At 43.8% G+C, this 14,719-nt stretch overlaps 1 protein-coding gene across 24 annotated transcripts in view; it reads right to left on the bottom strand.

Moving 5' to 3' along the window:
- Nucleotides 1-1,439: 1,439 nt before the first annotated feature.
- The window catches only part of clasp2 (cytoplasmic linker associated protein 2), a 52,151-nt gene continuing 38,871 nt past the window's right edge, over nucleotides 1,440-14,719 (bottom strand). For 8 of the 24 annotated variants that reach the window (XM_041053166.1, XM_041053170.1, XM_041053168.1 and 5 more), the window contains 20 exons: nucleotides 14,437-14,499; nucleotides 13,653-13,759; nucleotides 13,465-13,488; nucleotides 13,159-13,314; nucleotides 12,616-12,707; nucleotides 12,452-12,515; nucleotides 11,656-11,715; nucleotides 11,341-11,343; nucleotides 10,649-10,812; nucleotides 9,992-10,070; nucleotides 7,815-7,958; nucleotides 7,493-7,636; nucleotides 7,264-7,370; nucleotides 6,634-6,775; nucleotides 4,468-4,663; nucleotides 4,170-4,363; nucleotides 3,947-4,075; nucleotides 3,467-3,673; nucleotides 3,103-3,219; nucleotides 1,440-2,872 (listed from right to left, as the gene is read on the bottom strand). In XM_041053166.1, coding sequence (XP_040909100.1) covers nucleotides 2,795-2,872; nucleotides 3,103-3,219; nucleotides 3,467-3,673; nucleotides 3,947-4,075; nucleotides 4,170-4,363; nucleotides 4,468-4,663; nucleotides 6,634-6,775; nucleotides 7,264-7,370; nucleotides 7,493-7,636; nucleotides 7,815-7,958; nucleotides 9,992-10,070; nucleotides 10,649-10,812; nucleotides 11,341-11,343; nucleotides 11,656-11,715; nucleotides 12,452-12,515; nucleotides 12,616-12,707; nucleotides 13,159-13,314; nucleotides 13,465-13,488; nucleotides 13,653-13,759; nucleotides 14,437-14,499 — 2,270 coding nt within the window. In that variant the 3' untranslated portion in view covers nucleotides 1,440-2,794. The remainder of the gene's footprint in view (nucleotides 2,873-3,102; nucleotides 3,220-3,466; nucleotides 3,674-3,946; nucleotides 4,076-4,169; nucleotides 4,364-4,467; nucleotides 4,664-6,633; nucleotides 6,776-7,263; nucleotides 7,371-7,492; nucleotides 7,637-7,814; nucleotides 7,959-9,991; nucleotides 10,071-10,648; nucleotides 10,813-11,340; nucleotides 11,344-11,655; nucleotides 11,716-12,451; nucleotides 12,516-12,615; nucleotides 12,708-13,158; nucleotides 13,315-13,464; nucleotides 13,489-13,652; nucleotides 13,760-14,436; nucleotides 14,500-14,719) is intronic. The other 16 variants (XM_041053176.1, XM_041053183.1, XM_041053186.1 and 13 more) reach the window with 11 other exon arrangements.

The raw sequence follows: 14,719 nt of genomic DNA, 5'->3' as shown, positions 1-14,719 counted from the left end.
GAATAATTTAATAATACTTTACAAGTAAGAATCCTGTATTTAAATATATATATATATATAGGATATATATATATATATAAGCGTACTCAAAGTATCAAAAGTAAAAGTAATAAGAATGCAGAATGAGTCCTTACAGTGTTATGTTATTGGACTATTATTACTACCGTTATTTTGATGTAGTAGTTGTGTTGTTGTGTAGTAGTATATTTCTGTTGCAGCTGAAGCTAAGCTTACCTGCTTTATATTACTGTTGTGTAGTTTAATATACAACAGTGCATCATCTGTTTTGTAAACAGATCATATGTTTTGCCTATAAAATTTAATCAGTAAACTAATAACATGAAAAGGTACAATGTTTCTCTCAAAGATGTTGTGGAGGACAAATGTAACGCAACACATATTCAATTCAATTCAATTTGATTTATACATTATATTATAAATGTAAATGTGCTGGTTAGATCCCAGCCATGTCTCCTCCTCTCCTCAAGTATAACTGATACGTTTGCCTAAGAAGGGAATTGTTTTGAGGACAGACGGAGTAGTCACTGCAAGGACTTGGCAGATAGGAGGTGGCTGCAGGGAGGCCAGGGGGTTTACAGGTCAGACTGGTATGGTATCTGGGACCTTCTTTAGCTGCACCTAAATTTACAGCCCAGAGAACAGATGCATACATGAAATTCAGCACCACTTTCTCAAATAGCTATGTTGCATAAGACATAAATGTTATCTTTTGCACCACATGTCTGGATTAACCCACTTTATTAACTAGCACACGAGTGAATATTTTCCTGTGCATTTTCTGGTCAGAGCTCTCCGCTCTACCAGTTAATCAGTCGATAAATAATTAATCAATTATGTGATTAACAGCAATTTAATCCTTCTCAGCTGTGAGGACTTGCTGATTTTGTTTGTCTTCTGAGATAGTAAATTGAAAGTAAAGTTGAAAAAAGATAGTAAACTGAAACCTTTGGTTTGATGGAAAAACAAGTAATTTTAAGACATTAACATTGGCCTGTTGATGAATGTCTTGTTTTGTCTGATCACAACCCAAAGATATCGAGTTTACAATTATGGAAAACAGAGAGATGCAGAAAATCCCTGTGTTGGAGAAACTGGGATCAAAGATTGTTTGATGTTTTTGCTTGAAAAATTACTTAGAACAATTTGCTGGTTAACAAAACATACATTTCCAGTCAACTGACTAATTGGCGAATTGTTTTGGCTCTGATTACCGCTTCTCACCATGGGACTCTTTCCCGCTGCAAAAATCACAGAGGCAGGGCTTATCATGATCTGTACAAGTTCTTTATTTTATTGTAAGCACAGCTTTGTAAATGCACAGAGGAAACACAACAGTGAAAACTAGAATGTTACAAGAAGAGGAAGGAAAGAAAGACACGATGAGGAGGAGAGGAGAAAAGGGTGACGTGACAATTTTTTTTCAGAGCTGTAAATAATACATTTCTACAAATTTCTCAGCAGAGAAAAATAAGTGTGAGAGAGAGACTACAGCACGCGCAACAGAGAGAGAGTAAGAGAGAAAGAGAGGAAAAAATAAAAACAAGGATGGGCACAGGTGCGCGTGTGCACCCTCCCCCTGGGCGACTCTCCTAAATGACACTGTTACTGGGTATTCCATTTTAATATCATATATAGATACATATCCACTATGTGATAATAAGCCATGTCCTGTCATACTTCATGTAGTAAGCAGCACGCACCCATCTTCCCCCCAGTGTTGCCCAGAAGTGGACTGTTCCAAGATGAGCTGGGAGAAATGGAGGACACCATGAATTAATCTGAAAGGGGTGGACGTTTTCACATTAATTTAAAACCCCAGTCACGCTATTCTGACTGTCAATAGGACCCAGATAAAAAGTTATTCTCTTTTAAATTTAGTCTCATGCATAGCCAAGCACATAACGCCTCCTATACTTTGGACTCTGCCTATGTACTGTGTTTGCTATGAGCAGGCATGACCCACTGTGACTCGCGTTAGTACTGTGCAGGGTTGGTCGGTCGTACCTTTTCGGCTCATCAGCACCTTTTGAGAGAGAGAACGTGTGTTTATGTGTGAGCGCGCGCGAGAGAAAACTCCAGACATTAAAAACTGCTGTGGTAAAACCTTGTTGCGTAAAATAAATCCAAACTATGACACAACGCAAATTTACATTCCTGTCTACCTGGCCCCAGTTACTCACTGTTCCAGAAGGAAACAAAGACGGCATCGCTTCTTCGTCTCAGTGCTGTTTGATGAATATTAACCCCCCCGCTTCCCAACCCCCCCTCCCCAAGAAAAACGAGAGCCATGCAGATGCACCACTTCCTGTTGACATTAAGATGTTATTCAGAGGGGATACTGTTGTGTTCAAGATACAGAGGACAGTGGACAGGACGGATATTTAATATCTTCATCCTTGATTAGTGACAGACCTGGGTAGAGTGTGTGACTGTTTATGTTTAATGCAAATTGAAGGGTTCAGTTCAGTCTGGGATCAGGGTGGATCTCCAGCGGTGGTCAGGAGAACTACAACACTCTTCTCCTCTGCACCACAGCTCCCATCTTGCAGTGTGGCAGTAAATGTATGAGAACTGTGTGTATCTGTGTGTGTGTGCGCGCCACTCTGCTGTCCGGTGTGCAAGCGTATGTGTAGATGTAAGCGGTTTGCTCCTGGGGAAGAGTGTTAGGTTGTGTGTTTTGTTCTCGGGAGGTGTGAGCACATGAACAGATGTTTTATGTTTGGTGGGCAGAGTTGCAGTTCTGTGGTTGCCCTGTGGGAGGGCGCTGTGTCTCCTATAGGCCCTCGGATGGGGGTTCACTGCCGCTGGAGCCGGACTGGGCACGCTTGATGTACAGATTCAACAGCTTCAGCTGTGGACAGAAAGACAGAACCGAAAATGGATGTGTAAATTTTTGATGCTTTCATGGTGTTTACATGTTATTTGACATTTTACCATCAAATCTATTAATAACTGATTGAATTTATAAAGAATATATAAGTTCCAATACAGAAAGAAGCAATAAAGGACAGTAAAACTGTGCTATGATGAACTAAATCTTTCTGGACTTGCAAAGTTTCAAATGCTTTAAGGTCAGGTCACCTTGCTGCTGGAGAGTTGGCTGAGGTGCGGTTTGAGGTCCTCTCCGATCACTGCATGAATGGCCACTAAGCAGAACACGCAGGCTTTCCTCACACTGCTCTCAGAGTTGTCATAACCCTGTTCAACCAGATAAATCACATTACAGACCTGCAGAGCCTTTTGTTCAGAACAGAGGAGCCAGAGAAAGTCTTTGTGCATGAATGTGTGGGTGGTGTAGTTTTACAAATTATATGAAAGAAATAAAAAAATAAGCCACGTATGTTTGACAGAAAATACAGAAGACATGTTGTTTAACACCAACATGAACTGGAGATTTTCAGCAACACAACAGTTATGTGTGTGTGTGTGTGTGTGTGTGTGTTACCTGTATGAGTCCTGGCACTATCTCAGGCAGCAGGCTGATCAGGCTCTCTCTGGGAATCCTCTCCACCACTTTGGTCTGCATCTTGATGGCAGCCAGGTTGATGGGGTAGTCAGCTGACTGGATGATGGGACACAACACCTTGATACACTGGTCTGGACTAATGGACAACGCCAACATGGCGGCTGTCTCCTCCGCTGCTCGTACCACCTGCAGAAACACAATCAAACAGTATACTGATGCCATTCAAGAATCAGTTGGGTTGAGATCACATTTTATAGGTCAGCTGTTCTAAATTAATGGAAATTTATTCAGGTGAAATGGGTGAATATGAGCATTTGATAATCATGGAGCGGATAAACACACGTTTTAATTAATTCTGATCCATATATAAACAAAAACAGAACTTTTATACCATCTCCTCATCCTCTCTGATGTTCTCATCACAACAACTGCATTTAAGTGAGCTGATTTGAGTTGTACCTCCTTGTGAGGGTCTTTGTGAGCCTCCAGGGCCTTCATGATGGTGAGCTCTGCGTAGTTCTTGAACCTCCAGGGCTGCTTGCTGAGAATCTCTCTCAGCACCCGCAGAGCCAGTGTTCGGATCACATGCTGGGAGGATCAAAAAGATTCCGTTATAAAAGGAAGGCTTCTGGCTTGGCCAATCTGCACAGGGTTATTGCAGACTCAGGGTGAGTGTGGCTACCTCTCTGTCGCCCATCGTCTCGAGCAGAAGCAGCAGGATGGTCTTGAAATGTTCATCCCACACCTGCAGGGTGTTTTCGCGAATCAGCTTCAGCAGCTCACACAGCGCCGCCTTCCTCTCCTCAATGCGCTCGTTATGATTGGATAACTCCTTCAGCAGCTCGGCCACCAGCTCTGACTGGTCCAGGCTGCTGTCTGTGGAGAGACAGAAGAGAAAAACCATGGTACTTTGTTCATATCATTATATTTTTGTGTTGTACAGCGTGTCTGTGTTTTTCTGTCAGAATGCGTCTGTGTACCGTCAGTGGAACGCTCAGGGTCATCCAGGCTGCTGTCTTTGCGGCTATGTTTAAAGGGAGAGTCGGAGAAGTGTTCGCGGGCCCCTCTGGGGCTGGAGGAGAGCAGGGGGGTATTGAGGAGGGATGTCTTGTTGTCCAGAGCCATGCGGCCGCCGTCCATCAAGTCTGACATTCTGCCATCTGTCCCGCTGCCACCCTGCAAGACATAAAAATCTGATGTTAGGCAGGATTGGCCTTTAAGGTCACTTTCACGCCTGTGGTTTGGCTCATTTGTTCCAAATAAAAGTAAAAAAAAAGAAAAGAAAAAAAAGACGACTTTCAGATCTGGTCCGTTTTGTGTTCACACTGACATTTAGTTTATTACACTTGACTGACATCAGCTAATGCAGAACTTCACTGCTCATTGTGCTTTACTGCTCCTCTCTAGTGTCATGAGGAGCTCACAAAGAAATGAACTGATTATGAAAATTATTAGTTGTGAGTGCAACTCAACCTCACCTGGCCTAAACAATAACATACCAGTACAAACAAGACAAAAAAAAAAATAGGCATCTTGTATTGTACAATGGATTTTTCCCCTTATTTTGAACTGAGGGTCTAAGGACAGAAGGTATTGTATGTTGTATAGTGTGTGAAGCCATCTGAGAAAAATATGTAGTTTGTGATTTTGAACCATATTAATAAAAAACAACTTAACTTCTCTAATACTGCTGAGCGAAGGTTCTATGTTTAACTCCTTTTCACTGTCTCATGTATCATGGAAAATGGCTTCATATCGCTTCCTTGACAGTTCACGATCAGAAGATGGATTTAACAGCAGCTGAGGATTTAAATTCACCCTAAAATCTAATATCTACTATCACATCATCCTGCAGTTGTTACGCTTGCTGCCAAACAACAGAGTTCGCTTGGAACAGGTTAGGTGCGGACGCATTCCTAAATCACTGAGCATTATTCTGTTTTCAGCAGGTACAGATGTTGGTCAAAGATCAGTTTTTCAGATTAATCCATCACTTCATGTTATTCTCCTGCTGTGATTAGAAGAGCGGGGTGAGGAGGTTTAAGGTGCTCTTGTTTCTGTTTATATTTACACTCAAACCACTAAATGTCAATATCTGAGTGGTGGCTTGATGAGTCAGGTGTGCCCTGATTGGCAGGCTGGTGACATGTGGGCTGGTTAGATTTCAGATGCACCTCATGGGGGAAATGTCAGGAGGTCACACCTCTGTACTAGAGTACACCATGTCCTTTATAGGGGCCAGGGTTGTTGGGAGGGACTGCAATAAGACCTGGCATGACGTCTGGAGTCATAAATTTGGACTGAACAAGCAGAGTGTCTAGATAAGCACTTGTGAAAATATTAAAGGGAAGTTTCTTGTTAATAAAATCCCTCATGGTTTGATTTCCAGCAGCCAGGTTCAAAACAAACAGTAAAAATGATTTTATCAGTAGCTGCAGAGGATAAAGTTCACACTCCCATAAACTCTTAATGTATGCTTCTCAGTTCCCACGCTACAAAGGGAGTGGTGGGACAGATGAGATGTCAGGGTCACTTACAGTAAATGTAGGTAGCTGTGTTTGTGTATGTGTGTGTGTGTACTTTGGCTTTTGCAAGTCTTGGAAAATTTCATGTAAAACAGGACAATAGCTCAGCTTTCTACGTAAAATGTGTTCTTAGCACTGAGTATCAAAAACTGTCACAGTGCAAAACTTGGCATAGCAAACTCTGTCACATCTTGTTTACATGTGCCTTGATCACATATCCACCTTTTACAATTTTATACAAGTGTTGAAAATGTCTTGAGGCTGTTTGTGTGAAAACAGGATTTAATGCTGCTGTTTGAGAAGGATTTGCATAACGCTGGATAAAATACTGCCCACAACAGGGAATCAGAGGTTTTGTATTCACAGTAGGACTGCACACTGAGAACTGGCTGAACATTAAGAATACAAATGGATTCAGGAACATTTGTCTTTATTTACTGATTTCCTCAACACCTCTACTCTTTTTATTTGTTCTGCTAGCTGAACTTGTTTTGTGACATTTCAGGACAAAATTCCCCAAATCTGATAATCTGATGGTTCCATATCAGCTGTGACACACTCTGATGTACAAATGCAGGCGCAAATCAGTGCACACAGCATCCCTCTGTCGACTCTGCTCACCTCTTCTCCTTCCCGCCGGTGGACTGGTTCATTCATGTCCTCTTGGCTTCGGACGCTGAAGTTCTGGATAGCCTCAGTGACACCTTTCAGCGAGCTGTAGATGTCCTCCGAGTTCATGTTTTCTGTGTCGTAGTCAAAAGCACTGTACGCACGCACAGGGAAGAGGAGTGAACATTATAACTGAAATGATCATCAGAACTGTTCTGTTACATATTCTCTGTAAAGGTTATATTCCACGTATGATATGTACACTATTTCATGTGCTGTAATGTGTGTTGAGTTTTTAGAGAAACACAATTTTCTTGCTGCACATTTACAATAAACCTGGTTGTGATAAATGTGATAAGAGGAAACAGTTATTTCAGTGGACTACCAACATTAGTGAAACTACATTTAAACTACTACTGATTGTATATGACTAACTGTGCATCCTACTAGTTTTTACACTGTTAATTAGAGTCAGTAATTACAGAGGAAGAAAAATAAAGAGTACACTGAGTCAGATTTCTGAGTCTCTTTCCTAATGTGCAAAACTTGTCTTGTGTTCGCTTGTCAATGATTCTTGGGTGGATTTCCCATTTCTATGGATTGTGGTCAGTGAAAGTGTAATTCTGTGTGTGGGTGTGTTACCTTGGTGAGGGGGTGTTCTGGGAGGTGTTGGTGGGGGAAGTGACCGGGCTGGACCAGCTGGCTGGAGACCTGGGAGTGTGGCGCGTCAGAGGGCTGCCCATTGTTGCCTGAGGACGAAGTTTAACAGGGTTGTCACAGTGGAATTATTAACAACTTTGTGCATCTTAACTAGTGACACAAATGAAACCCTTCAGTGAGAACTGTTGGAGTTGGTGAGTTGGTGTTTAACCTGTGCAGCGTTGCCAGTGTTCTTCAGATGGTTCTGAAGCAGCTTGGTGGCTCCGTCCTGGAAGGTTTTGGGCAGAGCTGCCAGCAGCATGGTGAACTCTGGAGTGTTGAGCTGGAACAGGGCGATTAGCACCGACTGGGCTGCCTGGGACACACAGAACACACCCCTCTCATTTAAGAAGTCCTGTTTGAACCCAAGAGGGCAGTGATGCTTGCTAATAACATAGGAATATATTGTGTTTTATGTTTTATGGTGGCTTTTGACTTGGGAACGGGAAAATATCTTCTCATCTCAAACCTATGTCTGCTGAGTGTGTTAGTACCTTTCTGACATCAGAGCTCTTGGGCTCAGTCGTCCAGGTGATAATGCGGGAGACGGCGAGCCGAGTCTCACTGGAGTTCACAAAATCTGGAGCCTCCATCTGTAACGTCAGCGTCTCGATGTATTTCAGAATGGCCACCTTCACCTGCAAGACAAACACACACATTTAAACCATTAGAGAACCTGGTCAGTAACACAGATAACTGCACGGCCAGTGTTCACCTGTAAATATGTAAAAGAAAAAATAACAGTAACAATACACACACAGTAACAAAAGTACAAGCACACACATGAAAAAGTGACAACACACATTCACGGTCAGCATGTACAACCACAGCAGATTGTGCATCCCCTTGCAGGTCTGAAAATCAAATGATCTGATGAATGAGGGCGAGAAGATAAAAGTGCATTCATGGTCATGCTTTACAATGAAGAAAAACATAACAATCAACATAAAAGCGATGACAAATGACAAAACAGAGGAACCGATAAATGGAAACATTCACCGCAGGCTCCGAAACGCCACAACAACTGACTCCTGCCCTGATTTCTCTCTCTCCTTCTCCGTTTCTCTACATATGCAACTCAAGGACCAGAACTTCCTCCGAATCACTTAGCAGCATCGTGCGCGCCATATAATTGCTCCCCCCGGAGCGCACTGACCTGGGAGGACTGGCTCCAGGCTGCGGCCTGCTCGTCTAGAGAGCAGGCGTGGCGGCGCGCTCTGGGGGGGAACAATTTTACCCCGGACCCTCCCCTGCCTCGCCCTCGCCCGCAACACGAGCTCCGTACAGGCTTCAGAGAGAAAGAGGAGAAGCACCGCATCAATCAACGGAGAGAGACAGGGGGGAGACGAGGACAAGGGAGGGAAGGGGGGAGACAAGAGAAGAAAAGGAAGAGGAGGGAGGGATGGTGCAGAGAGTTTAAGAGGAGGGAAAAGATTGGAAAGTAGGCTTGGGCGGTATTGTAATTTTATCACTCTGAAAATCTGGCAATACGCAATGCAACTGCTTAGGCCACATGATGGCAGCAAAGAGCTGTAGTGCCTAGAGTACCAACACCAACTGATGGTTTATGAAGCTTCATGGGACAGTTTATAGGCTGGATAATGACTGTTACACTGCTCAACATTGTGTTAACATCCTTATAATGTCCACATTACTGTTTTATCATGGTTGCGGGGAAAGGCAATGATTTTCTGGAAATTTAATTGAGACGCTATTTATAGATAAAATAATCAGATGGTAATGCTGGTCTCTGGTGAGTCTAGTGGACTACACACCAGAAAAATCCTGCGTATATTTTTACTTGCTGGCAGTATTTATCATCATACTGCTCTGCCCTTGTCTGTAAGGGAGCTGGGAGCTGTAAGGTTGGCCTGCGAGCTAACAGAGACTTTAACAACAAGAACAATGTTTCTGACTGTTAAGAATTCCTCAGCCAATGGAGTAAGTTAGTGTTTCATAACTGTGCATTAAGTAACCACTTCTTACTGCATGAAATTTTTTTACGAGTACAAAAACAATAACTGATAGCAAAACAAAACTGTGAAATTGTGATGCTGATATCATCCTTTCATTGCCCAAGCCTAGTTGTAAGAGAAAGTAGCAGACTGATAAGGAGTAGCGGAAGGAAGCACGTGAAATAGGGTTAAACATCGGGCAGGAAACGGTGTGGGAGGAGGCAGAGCGACAGGGAGATAAAAGGGTAAGAAGGACGAGGAGTGAGGGATGAATTCGCAGTATTAGAGAGGAAGGGAAAGTTAAGGGCTAGGTGAGGCAAGAAGTTTGGTGTAACAGAAGAAGGGTTAGTGAGAGAGAGAGAGGGAGGAGGAAAGTACGAGGATGGAAAAGGAGTTAGAAGGAGGAGAGCTTGAAGGGAGTGTCCACACTGTAGCAGAGCACAAAGCCAGTGGAGTGGCTAGATCAATCGCTATCCAATCACAGCCCAGGATTCAGGGTTTTGTGGGGTTTGGGAGGCGGAGCCAGCATGGGCAGGCATGAAGTCATTTCAGTACAGCAATCACCATGGTTACAGCATCCCTGAATTTCCAGCCTTATCTCCATCCTTCCCATCCACCCCCTCCTTTAGTCAGACCTTCACACACTCAGCTTTCTTTCCCATATAAACACACGCACACACACACACGCACACACATTACATAAACTTGTCATTTACCTTGAGGTTGGGCGTCTGTGTCTGGTCGACGGTAAACCTCATGAGAATAGTGAACTGGAGGTCATTGGGGAAAGACTCTCTGCAAGCAAAAACACAAATCCACATTATAGTTGCAGCACGTACACGAAGACACCTCAGCGCAAAATAATCTTCACCAGAAGTCAGGGGGGACATGATGATGTTTAGATTATCCATTCTGCAAAAGCATCAGGGAGGAGTCTCACTGGTCCTAAATTCATTCTGCTGCATGAAAACAACAACACCAAACATACATTCATACATTCATAAAGAACTATCAAAAGAACAAGAAGTCCTGCAACAGATGGTCGGCACCCCACAGAGACCTGATCTCAACATCATGGAGTCAGTCTGGAACCAACACTGAGACAGGCGAAATCCACAGAAGATATTTGGAACGGTCCACTTGCCAAGTACCTTGTGCACAAGGGTACTGAGGAGTATTTGTGCTGTTTTACAGGCAAAGGGTGGTCACACTAAATATTACGTTAACCACACTTTGAGTGTGACAGAACTGTGCAGTAACAGTAAGTGCAAACTAGCTGTTCGGAGCTTTCACACACATCTCATGGTCTGTTAGCTATGAGTCAAATATGTATATACCCTGATGTCAGTGTGTTATATGAGTGTGACACCCACCGTGTGACATCCAGGGCTTTCTGAACTTTGGCCTGTACGGAGCCCAGCAGGTCAGCTCCCATCTTCTTCAGCAGCTGTGTGAGCAGGACAAACAACCAGTCCTGCAGGTCGTCCTTATGGACCTGGATGAAGTCTACCAGTGTCTCCAGGAACATACTGAACACCTACAATCACATACAGGTACACACAAGTTGGGGTCACACACATACACACAGCAAAACAGTCACCCGACAATTCCCATTTTTCATGCACACTCACGCATGCACACAAATACTCCTGCGTTTACAGGATATAGACCATTCTGTTGAAGCGGGGATACTGTGAGAGCATCATTAGTTCCCATTGTGAAGTTAGTGGTTATTCAGTCATCACTGCAGCAGCCCACCTTCATTCCCAATCACCAATTAGACTTAAATCACCCAAATTAATAATAGTATTAATATTGTAAGACAACTAAAATGAGACAGTAAACAAATTTGACAGGAATTAGCAAACACCAATCAGGCTGTGTGGTGACCATCTCTACATGCCGGTGGTTGATTTCAGCAGGACCGTGTAGTTACAGGCAACGTTGTGTGAGGTGGGTTAGTGTGTGTTATGTTGTTGCCTTGGTAACTGGTTACCCAATCAGATTAATGAAGCAGGTTTTCATTCAAACACACAGTACAGTAACACTGACTGGTCAAACTTACTCTCTACAGAGAGTTCCACAGTGGGGTGGCATAGGGGAGAGAGAGACACATCTGTTAGCATCCTGACAAACAATGTCCTCAGCTTGTGAACGTACACTCATGATCTTGACTTTCAACACTTGCGAAATGTGAATACACCTAATTCTCTTCAACCAGGTCAAGAATCATAACTTGAAAAATCGGAAATGTGTGCACGCTGGTAGAAACAAATGAAATAAAAGTTGAGAAACATGGGGAGATGAGAAAGGAGAAGTGGGAATGGTTTGGGGACAAATAGATAAAGGCAGGAGAGAGATTCACGGTGAGATGCAGTACCTTGAAGGAGGCCGAGCTTATACCGGATTCTGCCGTGCCGTACACCCTGCCGGAGTCTCGCTGAAATTCATCAAATCGTCAAACGTCAAACGAGGGGAAGGGGAGAAGCTCACACACCTTACGACATGTGTGAGGCGACGGGCATTCAAAAACGCCGAAAGACAAGTGGCAGTGTTAGAGAGGGGGGGCGAACCGCAGCTGGTTAGTCAGAGAGAAGAGCTGGCAGCCCAAACATCTGTGCGTATGGGTGTGTGTATATATGTCTGTGCGCATCTGTGAGTACGTGTGTGGTCAGTATTTTGTCGCTTCAGACTGCAGGTAGGGAGGGGAAAGACAAGGGGGTGGCAGTGAATGCAGTGAGCGCAGCCAGCGGATTGGCTGCTGAGCAGTGACAGAGCAATCCCACAGGGCGGCGGAGAGTGTGAGGTCACACGCAAACTCAGGCGTGGCATGCCGTTAGAGAACAGTCGGTCGCACGCTCTGCATGCCTGTGTTTATGTTTGAGTGTGTGTAGAATACAGCTGAACCTGTTTATCCCGACTCTATCTCTAATCTTATTAATGTGACTGTATTTTACATCCGTGTCCGTGTGTGTGCATTAACAAATAGATGTAACATTTTCCTCTTTTTTTTTTTTTTTTTGGCAGAATCCGGTACAGTGAAGGATGGTGGGATAAACAAAATATTTGAAACCAAGGTAAAATCAAAGTGGGTGAAAAATGAAACTTTGTACCATGACAGTGTAAATGACCGCTGTGCGTCTTTGTGTGAGTACTTGCGCTACATGCACTCATACCTTACTGTGAGGGTCTGCAAACATCCTGGTGAAGATTTCACACAGTCTCTTTAACTCTACTCGACTGCAGATAAAAAAACCCCCCAAAACAAAACACAAAGTTAGATGAAAATCAAACAATCACTTTACACAGTGAAGACACATCTGTCTGCTCCGTGACTGACCTGAGGGTGCGTTGGTTCTTAAGTAGTGCTTGTAGGCCTAACAGCCCCTCCTTCCTCTCAGACCAGTTGGCGCTGGCACAGCGATTCAGCACCTGAAAGAACCACAAATACAAAGACTCACATACAAAGGCCTGTTGAGACTTCTATATACAGGCACCAGCAAAGTAATGATAACAAGAAATATTGAGCCTGATACAGAAATGGCAAATCTTTCTGTTTTTTTCAGACATAAGAAAAGGTATTAAGTTAGGATATATAGGGACCTAAACTGGAACTCAATATCAAAAACTGCATAACTCTCAAGAATTCAATTCCTGCAGCTGTCTAATAAGCGGTCTAATCAGGTCTGCAGGTGCATGGCATAATGATCCAGAAAATCCTTTTGTTGTACAATATGTAATGTACAATAATAACAAAATGTACAACATAATGTGATCAGCCATAGCAGGCAAGACAAAAACAGATGAGCAGTGTGTAAAAAGCTGCCGGGATAAAAGTTTGTTTGCTTAATGAGTTTTCTGTTGTATTGTTGTTGCCACAAACCTCAGCCACGTCTTCTGTCTGCCTCATGTAAGTCGGGATGGCTCCTCCGTTTCGGGAACTATAGGACCTCTCTGAACAGGCGCTGGATGCGTCACTGTTAGCGTCATCATCAGAGTACATACCGTAGTTCTCGTACCGCCGCCGTGCCGGCTTCTTCTGCAGGCGGAAGGGAAAGGGGCGTGAAATTAAAAGGCGACGAGCAAGAACAGGTTACAGGGAGAAAACATGCACCTAGAGAAAAGCTAAACACAGCTAAACACACACATACACACAACACACAGGTAAGAGGCAGGAGAGGAAGCTGACCTTAGACCGCATGTCTCCCAACAGCTGACAGCGTTAAACAGAGGTAGAATCAAGGGTTAGTTAACACACAGACACACACTCCAGGAGGTGTGAGCTGCACATGCTGACAGCCAACTGGAATGTGCACAGAGTTACTGTGTTTTTTTTTAATATATGTATGTACTGGGTAGTCTTATGAGCTTTCATACCAGTGCATCTGCGAGAGCCTCTTCTACATCTGAGCCTGTGTTCAGGACCCTCATGGCACTGACTGAAGAAGAGAGACGACTGGACTGACTAATGCCAAAACCTGATCCTGAAGAGAGCGGGAGAGAGAAAGAGACAGCCGGAAAGATAGGAAGGACAGACAGGTGGGACAGCAGGGAGCACATGTTAAAAAACTTCAAAATAAAAGATTAAAGTTCACCAACTCTCTCCCCCCACTCTCAAGCAGTCTCACACTTCTTCAAGGACGATCCACCATCCACGGACCTCTCTCTCTTCATCATTCATTCTCTGACATTTACTCAACCCCCCCACACACACACACACTTCATTTCCCATGAGCCGACCCTGTAAGTTGATGTGATGGCTTGTTAGGTGATACTGCAGGTGCCACCGGGAGGGGGAGAGAAAGTATGACTGACATAAAAACGCAGGAGAACGCACTGGTGTCCCCGCAAAGTAGGGGGCAGAGCTAAATATAGAAAACAAATGGGCACTGGTAAAACTGGCAGAATGGTTGTCAACTGGCAACTGAACGGGCGGAAGCATGCGATTCCACTGGAAGGTTCGACATCCTGGAGCAGAATGTTAAAAAACAAAAAACAAAAAAAAAGAACCAACTGAGGCTGATGGAGAAGAAAAGAAACAGGCTGACAAAATACAGGAGAAGATGCGTGGCACGAAAGAACAAAAGGAAAACGGAGCGAACAAAACTCAAGGCGGAGTGGGTGGGTGAGGTACGGAGAAATAGTTGTACTCAGCCTTCACCTGCAGCCCCAAAAGCGTCAGGTGTGTGGAGAGCTCCGGTGGAGCGAGAGTAGCTCCGCGTTGCTGCAACCAAAATTAAAACACACATACAGAGTTTAACATTCACGCCCACGCACGCGACAAACACATACGGCCCCCACACTGATCGAGCCGAGTGTGAGAGTAGAAAGAAAGGCTGAAAAACATGCAAACACGTGCAAGTGACTGTTGTTTATTTTTCTAATCACCCTCAACTGTTTAGATTGTTGAGATTTTAATTCCTTTAAATCAGATGCTGATTCAC

This window comes from Toxotes jaculatrix, chromosome 13 (assembly GCF_017976425.1).
Source record: "Toxotes jaculatrix isolate fToxJac2 chromosome 13, fToxJac2.pri, whole genome shotgun sequence".
Lineage (NCBI taxonomy): Eukaryota > Metazoa > Chordata > Actinopteri > Toxotidae > Toxotes > Toxotes jaculatrix.
This window is presented reverse-complemented; position numbering and strand designations above follow the sequence as displayed.